Source organism: Lactuca virosa, chromosome 4 (genome assembly GCF_052849685.1).
Source record: "Lactuca virosa cultivar CGN04683 chromosome 4, Lactuca_virosa_CGN04683_v6, whole genome shotgun sequence".
NCBI lineage: Eukaryota > Viridiplantae > Streptophyta > Magnoliopsida > Asterales > Asteraceae > Lactuca > Lactuca virosa.
In genome coordinates this window covers 51976203-51987779 of record NC_136429.1, presented here as the reverse complement: position 1 = coordinate 51987779, position 11577 = coordinate 51976203, and the positions used below count along the sequence as shown (strand labels likewise).

The window sequence follows — 11577 nt, the reverse complement described above, 5'->3', positions numbered from 1 at the left end:
ATCATTCATTAGATTTGTGTTGCTGATAATTTCTCAAAAGGTACAACTGCTTCTTATACATGCTTTGTAATAATTGATTGAAGGTTCAAAACTAGCGGGTGTGATATCATTAGGAATCAATCTTGAAACTGTAGGGTGCATCTCAATATCCATAAACTCACCATCTTCAGAACAACCTGTAGAATCAGGGTAAATATCAGATGAAATATATGCAATATTGGATATACCTTCAAAGACTGAAGTTGAATATGTAAGTGCACACACTTAGTATTCCTAACTGAAATTATAAAATCATACTTTTACCTACTAAAACCCAACTTTCAGGAAGAATTGCTTATATTTGAGACTTCTGATGCTGTTTCGAAAATTGAAACATAAGAAGAAGGAATTGATGAGACACAACCACCAAAGAAAGCGATCAAAATATGGAGGAACTCAAAGATGATTGTTATTTGGTAGTATCCTAAACCCATAAATTCTATCCCCCCCTCTCTCTCTCTCTCTCTCTCTCTCTCTCTCTATATATATATATATATATATATATATATATATATATATATATATATATATATATATATATATATATATAAGCATTTTAATAGTTTAATAACAAATTATTACCTACAAAAATTAGGTGAACTTAGATTGACAATTAAAATATTCTACGATCTTAAATAGGCAAAAAAATTAAAATTAAAAACATATTGTCCGTCATAATGATCACATTGTAAAAAAAGATAAATTTAATAATTTTTTAAAGCTTAAAAAAAAATTAAATGACCAATTCAGCATAATTTCAATCAGTGACTAAGTATGACCTTTAACATTAAACAATAACATAAAAGTAGAGAGTTCAAACTCCACTTTTTATGTATTGCTTAATAAATTATAGACACACATTAACGATGATCCGCCTTATTATCTAAATCTCATTTAAAAGAAATACATAATGTGTAATAAGAGGATTAGATTCATTGAATTTTATCATTTTCTTGTTCTACTATTATCATATACGAGATTATGAGTCCTTTAAAAAGAGAAAAAAAAGAAAAAGATACAGCGAACGAAAATAACCACTCATAAAACTTTACGTCATGGTACCGTCAATTCTTGTCTAGAAACTAGAAAGGGAGTAGACATCGTACCAAAGGCAAAAAGTTTACGTACACCAACTCCTGAGTTTTGATTACAATTTCACTTTGTCGTCTACTCGTCTTTGATATCACAAATGAAAACTCCAAATCCGAGTGGGGTGCGATTTGACAACCCAAGTGTCCTACGAACCAAGGCTCCTTGACACGTACTTAATTCCTACCAAATTGACACTAGCTATGTACTGCATATACGTGTATATAAAAATGTGGTCTCATCTACTCTCCATCCATCATATGCATATATATCTTTTCCATTCTTATCTTCTCAAGCAACCGCAAACATGCCCTCTTCAACTCCAGTCTCTCTTGATCACCACGATGAGCATCTTCAAGATCTCATTGAGTCAGCTCGTCCTTTCCTCCGTGACAAACCCGAGTCAGTGGACACCAAACTTCCAGCCCTCTTGGCCATCTTACGCTCTGCTGGCGCTGGTGAGTGCTGGCACCGGCTAGGAACCTTTCTTGATCACCTATACCATGTCTACCGGATCCTCAAGCTCTGGAATGCACCAGATTCCGTTTGTCTTTTTGGCCTTTTTCATTCCGTTTACTCCAACTCCTATCATGACCTTGCAATCTTCGACCCCGTCACCGACCGGGAAACTGTTCGGAACCATGTTGGTCCCGTCGCTGAGAGTTTGATTCACTTGTTTTGCGTTGTACCTCGCCACCCTCTCATCCATGATGATCTAGTGTTTCGTTACACTGATTCAGAGCTCCGGGAGCATCTCCAAGCTTCTGAACAGTCTTTGAGAGACGTCAAGGAGAACGGTGGTTGGAACAGAGAAGAAGGGTGGAGGAAGAAGCTGCAAACGATCGTTCCAGCCACCGGAATCAAGGTGAAGCATATCAGAACAGGCGAACCAGTGGTTGTTCCAAGAAGGGTGGTCGCCGTTTTCCTTCTGATGACCATAGCTGATTTCGGTGACCAATACTACGGTTATCAAGATGCATTGTACGACAACACCGATGGTCGGCTGGAGTTCATTGGTAACAGCAATTTCTACACCTTATGGCCCGGAAATGGGAAGCCCGGACTGTGGATGAACCTGATATCGAAAATGGCAGCTATTTACACTTTGTTGGTAAGAGAAGAAGAGATGTACGCAGAGGAAAGGAGAAGAGCAGATGGGCATGTTAATGGGATTGTACCAGCTGATAACATAGATGAAGATATAGAGCTGGTAATACCACCTGTTTTCGACAGATGCACCAAGATTCTTGATCCAAGTCAGCAGATAGTGGCAAGAGACTTGTATTGGGAGGCTGTTAACGACGAAGGGTCGAAGAAGGAGAAGGGTGAAGAGATGTTGTTGAAGTGTATCGAGAAGAACCCGTTTGTAGGTGAGCCTCATGTGTTGCTGAGCCAGTTTTATTTGAGCAGAGGGAGATTCGAGGAAGGGGAGAGAGAGGCTAAGAAGGGTGTGAGTCTGTTGCTGGAATGGGGGTGTCCATGGGACAAGAGGATCTCATGGGAAGGGTGGGTTTCTTGGGGTAGGGTTATGTTGAGCAAGGCAAAGGAGAGGTCCTGGCCACATACTTCATGGGGAATCATCAGTTTGGGTCTTGTCAAGTAGTTTTCATTGTGGAGATTTGAATCGTGACGAGTTATTATTATTAGAAACTAGAAAGAACATCTATTGGAATGTTAATTAGTGCTGTAGTAAAATGTGGCATTAAAACAAAGTTTTAGGATCTTATTCATAAATAAGGATCTAGTCCGGGGGTCGTAGTAGTAAATATGGGAGAAATGAGTTTAAACTTTAAATCACATATAAATATATCGTAGAGTAGTTTTTTTTTTTTTTTTTTTTTCTTCTTCTTCTGTATCTTCTCTGTATCACGCATAAATAAACATACATTTCAAGAACATTTAATCTTTGATCATTCTTTGTTTATTTCTTCTACATTTCTTCTTAATTATAGCTTTATGCTTCCGCAAATTGGCACAACAAGTGCATTCAAATTGCATTGATCTAAAGTTCATCCAAAGTTCTTTTATTTTGTGTAATATTTTATTAATCCGAAATTCAATATTTTAACAACAAAATACAGTAGAAAATATATCTTATTTCTTAATATTGATCGATTTTCAAACAAAAGATATACGAATCACAATCAAAGCAATTAATTAATTAATACTTAACATGGGATAATGTAATTAGGGAGATTGAGCAAACTGACAATGATTCAAATGATTTTGTTATTAAAAAGGGACAATGATTTCAATGAGTAACATTGTTTTCTTTATATATACTGGGTATGTCAAGAGTGTCAGTGCTAAGCACCACCCATGAAGGATGAATTGTGTATTTTCTTAACCAGTGTCATGAATCTTTGAAGAAATGTATGGAATGCTAAATATGTCTAAATGTTATTCTATTATTAATAAACAAAAAGCCAAGTATGTTGCTATTATTGGTAAGAAAATGAAATTACATTGCTATTATGAGTAGAGAAATAAAATTACATTGCTATTACATGTAAGAAACTAAAATACATTTCCTATATTAGTAAAGAGAGTGAAATCCATTGCTATTTCCTGTAATTCCGACATTGTAATACTTATAAAGATAATCAAGTTCAAGAGGAATAAAAGATAGCAAAATTCGATGATTTTGACAAATACCTGGAAGGGTTTGGGGATTTGCTCACATGAGGAGATGTGGTGTGGATTGGGGAACATCGGTGGTCGGCTGCGGTTGTTGACCTCTAAAAAATTGACAGACATGCCATGCCCTCCTTCATTCATTATATTGAACGGAAAATTGATCCAAACCTAGTTTGTCGAATTCATATTTTCTCTTTAAAATTACAGATTCAGTGGTCATTTTTCAAATTATTAAACTAGTTGGTCTATTTTGTTAATAGTAAACAAAGAATTGGTCAATTTAGTCAATATCCCATATAATTAAGTTTAAAAACATACATAAGTTGTACTAGATTATGCATAAGATGCAGATGCTTGCACATGAAATACACAAGCTTATGCATAACATTCACAAGGTTATTCATGAGATACACTAACTAATAAATAACATACACAAGATCATAGATGAGATGCAGAGACTTTTGCATAACATGAACCAAAGTATACATGAGATGCACTCAATTATGTATACAACATTACATATCAAATGCACAAAAGTTAAATACCAAATGCACTAGTTTGTGCACATCTTATGCATATATCTCATGCATAGATGAAAATTATCAAACAATATCCGCTCATGTTACAAAATCTCTAAAAACAAAGATGAAACAATAAAACATTTTATAAAATATTGGTATTTATTAGTCATCTTCTCGCATATCAGTCTTCCTTTTAGCCTGCACAGCTAATCTTGCATCTCTTTCCCTCTCAAACTCACGATAATCTGCACGTTGCAAGAAAGAGACTTTATCCAAATACTTATTTCCACTCTTTTTATAAGTTTCAAGCTCTTCATCCAACCGGTTTTCTTCCTTAAATTCACCCCAATCTTTTTTGGTCTTATCAAGAACACTTAGTTTTGGTTTCTTTCTAATTTGTTCAAGAATCGAATCCACTGCAGAAGGTGCACCACTGCCTTTTTCTTTTTCTGATGCTTCTTTTGTGTTTGCATCAACAAACTTCTTTACTTCAATGGCTTCCCCTGCAAAGTCTCTCATTTCTCTCACCTCGATTTTTCCTCTTCCGGAAACAGCAGCCATGTTGGCGGCATCCCTGGCGGCAGAAAGGGCGGCAGCTGCAAGTTTCATGGTGTCTTGACTAACACCATCTTGTTTATCCTCTGGCTGTGACTTTGGTGTGGGCTGGAGAGGTGAAGTCTTTTTTGGACCAAGTCCAAGAACTGTCATCCAACTCTAATGAAAAACGAATGATTGAATATGTAATATGTTGAGTTGAAAATGTTTATTTATGTAAATTATATGAGAAGACTTACGGAAGAAGATGGTTTTGAAGAAGGTTTAGATGAATTTGAGGGAGACTTCTTTATAATGGAATTCAGCTTCTCTTTGGAAATTCCTTTGTTCATCTGCTGCCACACAGCATCAACTCTAGTGTTTTTCTCTGGGATTTTGGAACAAATTTTAACCAAATTTATTGAATTTGAATAGAAGTAGAAGTGTGTGAAAAAAAGACATCATGCAGAACAGATGGTTTAAAAGTCATATAGAAGGGAAAAGAGGAAAAGGTTTAGTATCTTAATACATGAAGCCAAGTTTTTTTTGGCTTAACCCATTTTATCATTCTGTCCAGATTAAGTCAAAAAGAAACAGCCACATATAGCTGCCCATGTTATGTCATGCTTAACTCATTAAGCTCAGTAAATAAAAAAGAAACAGCCCCTAAGCTTTGTCAAAGTACTCTTGATGGTCTGCAGTCATATGCCAGAATCTCTAGCCTTTCATGATAGTCAACTGCTTTCTTTTTCTCTCAAGAACAATCTGGGATGAGGTTTGGATCTTAAATCTTCAGGTCTAAACTTGTCTAGGGTTGTCGAGGAAGAAACCAAAATACAAAAACTTGCAGACAATGGTCTATTTGGCCAAGAATAAAACATTTTCAATAATTTGATGATATGGCTTAAGATAAAAGCCTTCGTTCTGAAAAGATTGAGTTACAATTACTCTGATTTATTGTCTCAAGGCGAACTGTAGACAATCAAGAATAGTGAACTTGAAAGTCAGTTTGTCTCCATCCCCTTTATCCTATGTTAACTAACATTTACCATGTACAAGCATGTGGCATTTCCAAGAACACTTGATGTGCAAACTTGCATATTAGAAGAAAAGTGGGAGAAAAACAAGCATCATATCTAAAACCTACTTAGTAAAACCATTCTCATCTTTTAAAATCGTAAGGATTGTGATCAATTCAAAGAATCCTCCATAAGTGCCTCATTACTCTATTGCAGATGATAACCAAAGACCGAGAGCTGTTGAAGGCCCTAAGTTGGTTTATATTATAGAGATGATCAATTTTAAGAGGAATAAAAGATAGCCAAAGTCGATGATTCTGACAAATAAATCACTGCACGCACCTGAAAGGGTTTGGGGATTGGCTTGCATCACTAGAGGCGGCGTGGATTGAGGAACATCAGTGGTCGGCTGCGGCTGTTGATCTCCAGAAAAATCGACAGACTTGCCCTTCCCTCCATCATTCATTGTATTGAAGAATTTTGAACGGAAAATAGATCGAGAAGTAGGTGGGATTCTTCAGGTTCAGGCTCTTCAATATGTTCGCTTCCCCGACCAAAGCCCCAATCGAAATCTTTGAGCAGAGATGTTTGCAGGTGGTATCAACAAAATATCCAATTGTGGATGCAGAGGATTGGAGGGTTTGAGAGTAGCGATCAGTGACGACTGACGACGATCGGTTGAGCGGTAAATAACTCAAGAATGACGACAAAGCCTTTTAACCTAAAATCCAAAAAGAAAATAAATAAATAAAATTGAAAAATGCGTTTGCCGGGAGTCGAACCCGGGTCTATTGCTTGGAAGGCAATTATCCTAACCGTTGGACTACAAACGCAACTTGTTTGATCTTATTTTGACGTAATATAAGTACCTCTTTTTAAGTGTATCTTTTCTATTTCTGGTCTAAGGCCTAAAATGGCATGGCCCACAATACTTCGACGCATTGCCTCTTCATAACTTTTACAAGGCTTTCAAGTTTGTCCTTGACGTGTTCCGGTCTAATTATTTGACTATTTGTCATAAATTTGGACTTAATAGTTTTATTGAAATTGACAAAGACTTTATGTCATAAGCATATACTCCAATTGACACAACTTTATACCTTAATAGTTGCTATAACTTATCCCTTCTTCCCTTCTTAAACATCAAAATATCATATTTACCCATCTTAATTTCTAAATATCATATTTACCCTTCATAAAATTGCTAAATATCATATTTACTCTTCATAACATTTCAAAATATCATATATGTCATTTTTAAACATCAAAATATCATATATATGCCTTCTTAAATATCAAAATATCGTATATGTACTTTTTAAACATCAAAATATCAATGCTAATATCTAAAATATCCTCCATCTACAACATGATAATAATCAACAACATAAAAAACTAAACAATTAAAATATACATTCCATAGAGAGGGTTGAAGAAGAATCTTTTTGTTTGTCAAGAGAGCGACATTCCAACAATTTAGAAGTTCACATTCCATTATCATAGACGTAAGGATAATATGGTTAAAATTTTTAATTATGATAATAATTCTAAGGTATAAAAAATGATTGTAAAATATTAAAAACATTATAAAAAAGGATTTGGGCAAATATGATATTTTGAAGGTTTATGAAGGGTAAATATGATATTGAGAAATTAAGCCGGGCAAATATGATATTTTGAAGTTTAAGAGGGGCATATATGAAATTTTCCCTAACTTTAAACATCTTCTTTTCTTTCTCATAAATTAGTTTTAAAGTACTAAGTCTCTAATTCTCTCAAATCTTAGATAGGATAATATTAAGTGGGTTCATTAGTGATTGCACTCTCGATACACACTAACAGGAAAAGATAATTATATTGATTTTTTTATATTCTTTTAACCAATAAATATTTTTTTTCCATACTTGTTAGGGCGTTTACAATGAAGAGTTCAACAAGAAAGTTGAATAAGATGACAAACTTAATTGTTATTCGATAGATGAAATTCTAAATCTAACTTTAAACATCTTAAACTGCAAGATTGATCCTTATGGTATCCAAAAAACTATGGATAGGGTCCAAAAACTTTCCAACTTGCATGGAAGATCCAAAATCAAGTTTTCCCGTGTTTTTAGTCCATTCCGCCTATGTCCGTTTTGTTAGAGCCGTTAGGGCCATCACGTGCCCTCCATCTGAGGGGATTTTCTTCTTTTTGGTCTATAGCCTTCGTTGCCGCCATTTGAATTAAGAAGCCTGAATTAGTAATAATGATACAGACGTACCTCACTCATTCGTCTTCTCTCACACAATCTTCATTAATTGAGACGCAAAAACCCTAACCATTGCTCGAGCTTTGATTTTCATCTATGCTATTGAAAATGTGGGAATTCAGAAATCTTGGAGAAAATGTTAACAATTAAGAAGTTTATGGTAAGACACTCTGTATTTGATGTTCATGTTTCAAACGTTGGAAAATTCTAACAATCATTTCTTTCTGTTTTGAAGATGGTTACCCCAACATATTCTCTATTGAACTTCATCACGGAGGGAATTTCACAAAGTTTCCAAATATCAGGTACATTAATGGACAAGTTAGGTACATTGATGTTGTCGACATTGATGAATTTTCTATGCATGAGTTAGACTTGATGATGAGAAAATTAGGGTATGATGATACTGAAATCATGTATTACCATTTTCGTTTACCTAATGATGGATTTGTTTTTGGACTACAAGCATTAGGTAATGCTGATAATCTCTCACATTATGTTACTCATAACAAACTCATAAAAGTGTACATAGAGCATGGGTAAACGAACTTGCTTACATATTTTATGTCCCCAAAAGGTCCTAGAAGGGTTATAATAGAAGAGATTGACAATAAGGAAGCTCCTAGATCCCCATCCCTTGTAGTTTCTCATGAAGTGGTTACTCTAATCCAAAATGAAGTTGATGAGGGTGACTTAGGGTTAGCATCAACCTTATACAAGTCAGCAACCCCCAAATTTAATAGGTCCAAAGGTTGGAAACAAAGTAAAGGGTCATCATCTTGTAGTAAGAAACTTAACTTGGATTGGGAAGGTAGTGATGAACAAACATTGGTAAGTGGTGAATTTGATAAAGGTAAGGGTGTGGAAGGATTTACAAATAAGGGGTATATAGTTATCATGGATAATGAACCTCAAGTTTCCAATGAAATTCCATCTAACATCCATATAGATGATAAGTTAATGACAAACTTTTAACCATTTGAAGGGTCTGAAGACCAAGATAACATCCCATTTCATGGGTTTGAAGGCCAAGATAATATTCCTTTCAATGATGACTGGAGACAAGAGGGTCCTGATGATATGGAGTTTGAGAGTCAAAACAATGAAGATGAAGATAGTGACTTTTTCATTGATAAGGACAACATTATTGAAGATGTTGAAGTTAATATGGAAGATTTCAACCTAAATATTGACACAGAAGCAAAGTTTACTGGATGTCACAGTTTGGGTGGTCAAAGAAATGAAGAGTTTGATCAAGAAGAGGATGTGGACGTAATTGATAATGATGAGTGGGATTCACTTAGTGATGATTCAGGGGATAACATGAAAAAGGAAAATGATCAAGGAGTCGGGGAAAACAAAAATTGTGCTCTGCTAGTGACGTGCACAAGGTGGCTTTTCATGCTGGTCAAAATATTAATCCAAGAAAGAATTGAAAGATAAAGTGGATACACATGCTTTAGAGACAAGAAGGAATATCTTATTCATATAAAATAACAAGAGTAGGTTAACAGTTGTTTGTGATGAAACTGTTGTTGTTAATACAAGTAGGGTAGGTGAACCTACCTCTGGGAAAAAGGTAAAGGGTAAAGATGTAAATTGTGCAAAAGTTAAATGCACTTGATTCCAACAATGAAATCTACCCATTGGCATATGTTGTTATTGAAAATGAAACCACTACAAGCTGAAAGTGGTTTCTTCAGTGTCTTGGAGAAGATCTTGACCTGTACTCAAATTCCAACTTTACCTTTATTAGTGATAGACAGAAGGTATTATATTAACATATAAGTTAGCATATTAGTTTTCATTACATATAAGTTTGCTAGTTAGTCATTTGTTTTGGTGAAAACAGGGTCTTATACCAACCATGTCATAGGTGTTTCCTAATGCAGAACACATGTTCTATTTAAGACACATATACCAAAACATGAGGAAGACATGGAAGACTAGATAATGCAAGGAGTATTTGTGGAACTGTGCTACAGCCACCACCATACCAGAGTTTAAAGCTATGATGTTAGAGTTAAAGAAGTATGACATTGAGGCATATGAGTGGCTTTTGAAAATCCCTCCACAACATTGGGCCAGAAGTCATTTTTCAGGTATGTTGTCATTTTTAGGTTACTTTTCACTACACTCTAGTTATTAACTAATTGTTATTCTGTTAATAAACAACTAGGTAGGGTAATTTTAGACATGTTATTGAATAACCTTTGTGAAGTTTTCAATAACAAACTTGTGAATAGGAGAGACAAACCCATCATTAGCTTTTTGGAGTTTATTAGAGAATACCTTATGAAGAGAGTGTGCACTGTGATGAAGGTGTTAAACAAGTGTGCAGGTCCACTAAGTCCAACTGGTACTAGGATTTTGGAATCAAACACAACATTTTCTAGCAAGTAACAAACAAGATGGAATGGGGGTCAAAAGTATCAGGTTAAGGTCCCATGGAGTGATAAACATGTGGTGGACATGGGGCAAAAGGATTATAGTTGTAGAAAGTGGGAGCTTATTGGAATTTCATGCAATCATGCAATTGCAACCCTCAATGAAATGGCAGACAATGGTGAAAATGTGGGAGAACTATACATCTATGTGCATAAGGTGTACTGGCTTGATACATGGAAAGAAATGTACTCTTTCAAGGTAGAGCCTATCAAAGGTAGATCCATGTGGCCTAAAAGTGACTGCCCAACAACTCTTCCCCCTCCACCACACCACAAAGTAGTAGGCAAGCCAAAAAAAAAAGAAAAGGAGGATTACAGCAGATGAAAGGGGTCAAATTCAGCAAGGGAAGAGCCAAGTTCACAACCAAAATGTCAAAGTGAAACTCAAAAGCTGAGCTTGAGGTTTTTGACTGTGACATGTGGGAAGTGCAAGCACAAGGGACACAATTCCAGGACCTGTAAGGGCCAAGGTGGGAACTAATGATTTGCTATTCTGAAGGGGAAGTGTTGGTGTAGGTTCAAGTCTAGTATAAGTTTATGTTCAATTACTTTTGTTTTTATGTTATTTAAGACTTGGTAATACACTTTAGTCTTTTGGTAATGTACTTTAATGCACTTTTTGGGAACAATGTAATCACCACTTTGGCATTAACCTGTTATGGTATGTTCTTGCTTTATTCACTATAGTTTTATATACACATGCTTTGTTAACCTGTTATGCTTTATATAAACTAGTAACCTATTATGGCAATGTACTCAATATATGCATGCTTTATTTCAATATAAAACCATTACAATTGCATATTCATATCAAGAAAAAACCATTACAATTCCATTTGTCATAAAACCATTACAATTCCAATCAACCAAAAAGACAACAATTACAACATATATAAACCATCATTACAACTTCTTACACCAAAAGACAACATATATAAACCACCATTACAGCTTCTAACACCAAAAGAAACCAAAAGAAAACATTTTCAGATGGTTATTACCAAAAAATCCCTAACCTATAATTTCGAATTCCAAAACAACA

The 11577-nt window shown here is 35.1% G+C and overlaps 2 protein-coding genes and 1 non-coding gene across 3 annotated transcripts; 1 reads left to right on the top strand and 2 right to left on the bottom strand.

The window, feature by feature from the left end:
* Nucleotides 1-1365: 1365 nt before the first annotated feature.
* Nucleotides 1366-2966, top strand: LOC145104097 (uncharacterized). Its single transcript, XM_079041380.1, has one exon. It carries the CDS (start codon nt 1436-1438, stop codon nt 2729-2731), a length of 1296 nt encoding a protein of 431 aa, XP_078897506.1. The 5' UTR covers nt 1366-1435; the 3' UTR covers nt 2732-2966.
* Nucleotides 2967-4206: 1240 nt separating this feature from the next.
* On the bottom strand, nt 4207-6541 carry LOC145104094 (craniofacial development-like protein). The gene is made up of 3 exons (XM_079041376.1): nt 6182-6541; nt 5081-5208; nt 4207-5000 (listed from the first exon to the last, which is right to left on the bottom strand). The coding sequence occupies exons 1-3, from the start codon at nt 6303-6305 to the stop codon at nt 4449-4451; spliced, it is 804 nt and encodes a 267-aa protein (XP_078897502.1). The 5' UTR covers nt 6306-6541; the 3' UTR covers nt 4207-4448.
* A 59-nt stretch (nt 6542-6600) lies between these two features.
* TRNAG-UCC (transfer RNA glycine (anticodon UCC)) lies at nt 6601-6672 on the bottom strand. Its single transcript has one exon. It is a non-coding gene; the product is annotated as a tRNA-Gly (tRNA).
* Between the last annotated feature and the right edge of the window lie 4905 nt (nt 6673-11577).

Coding starts and splice junctions, on each gene's coding strand:
- LOC145104097 (XM_079041380.1), top strand. CDS start 1,436: ATGCCCTCTTCAACTCCAGTCTCTCTTGATCACCACGATGAGCATCTT.
- LOC145104094 (XM_079041376.1), bottom strand. CDS start 6,305: ATGAATGATGGAGGGAAGGGCAAGTCTGTCGATTTTTCTGGAGATCAA. Junction 5,209..6,181: donor CAATCCCCAAACCCTTTCAG/GTGCGTGCAGTG, acceptor CCAAAATCCCAG/AGAAAAACACTAGAGTTGAT. Junction 5,001..5,080: donor CTTCAAAACCATCTTCTTCC/GTAAGTCTTCTC, acceptor GTTTTTCATTAG/AGTTGGATGACAGTTCTTGG.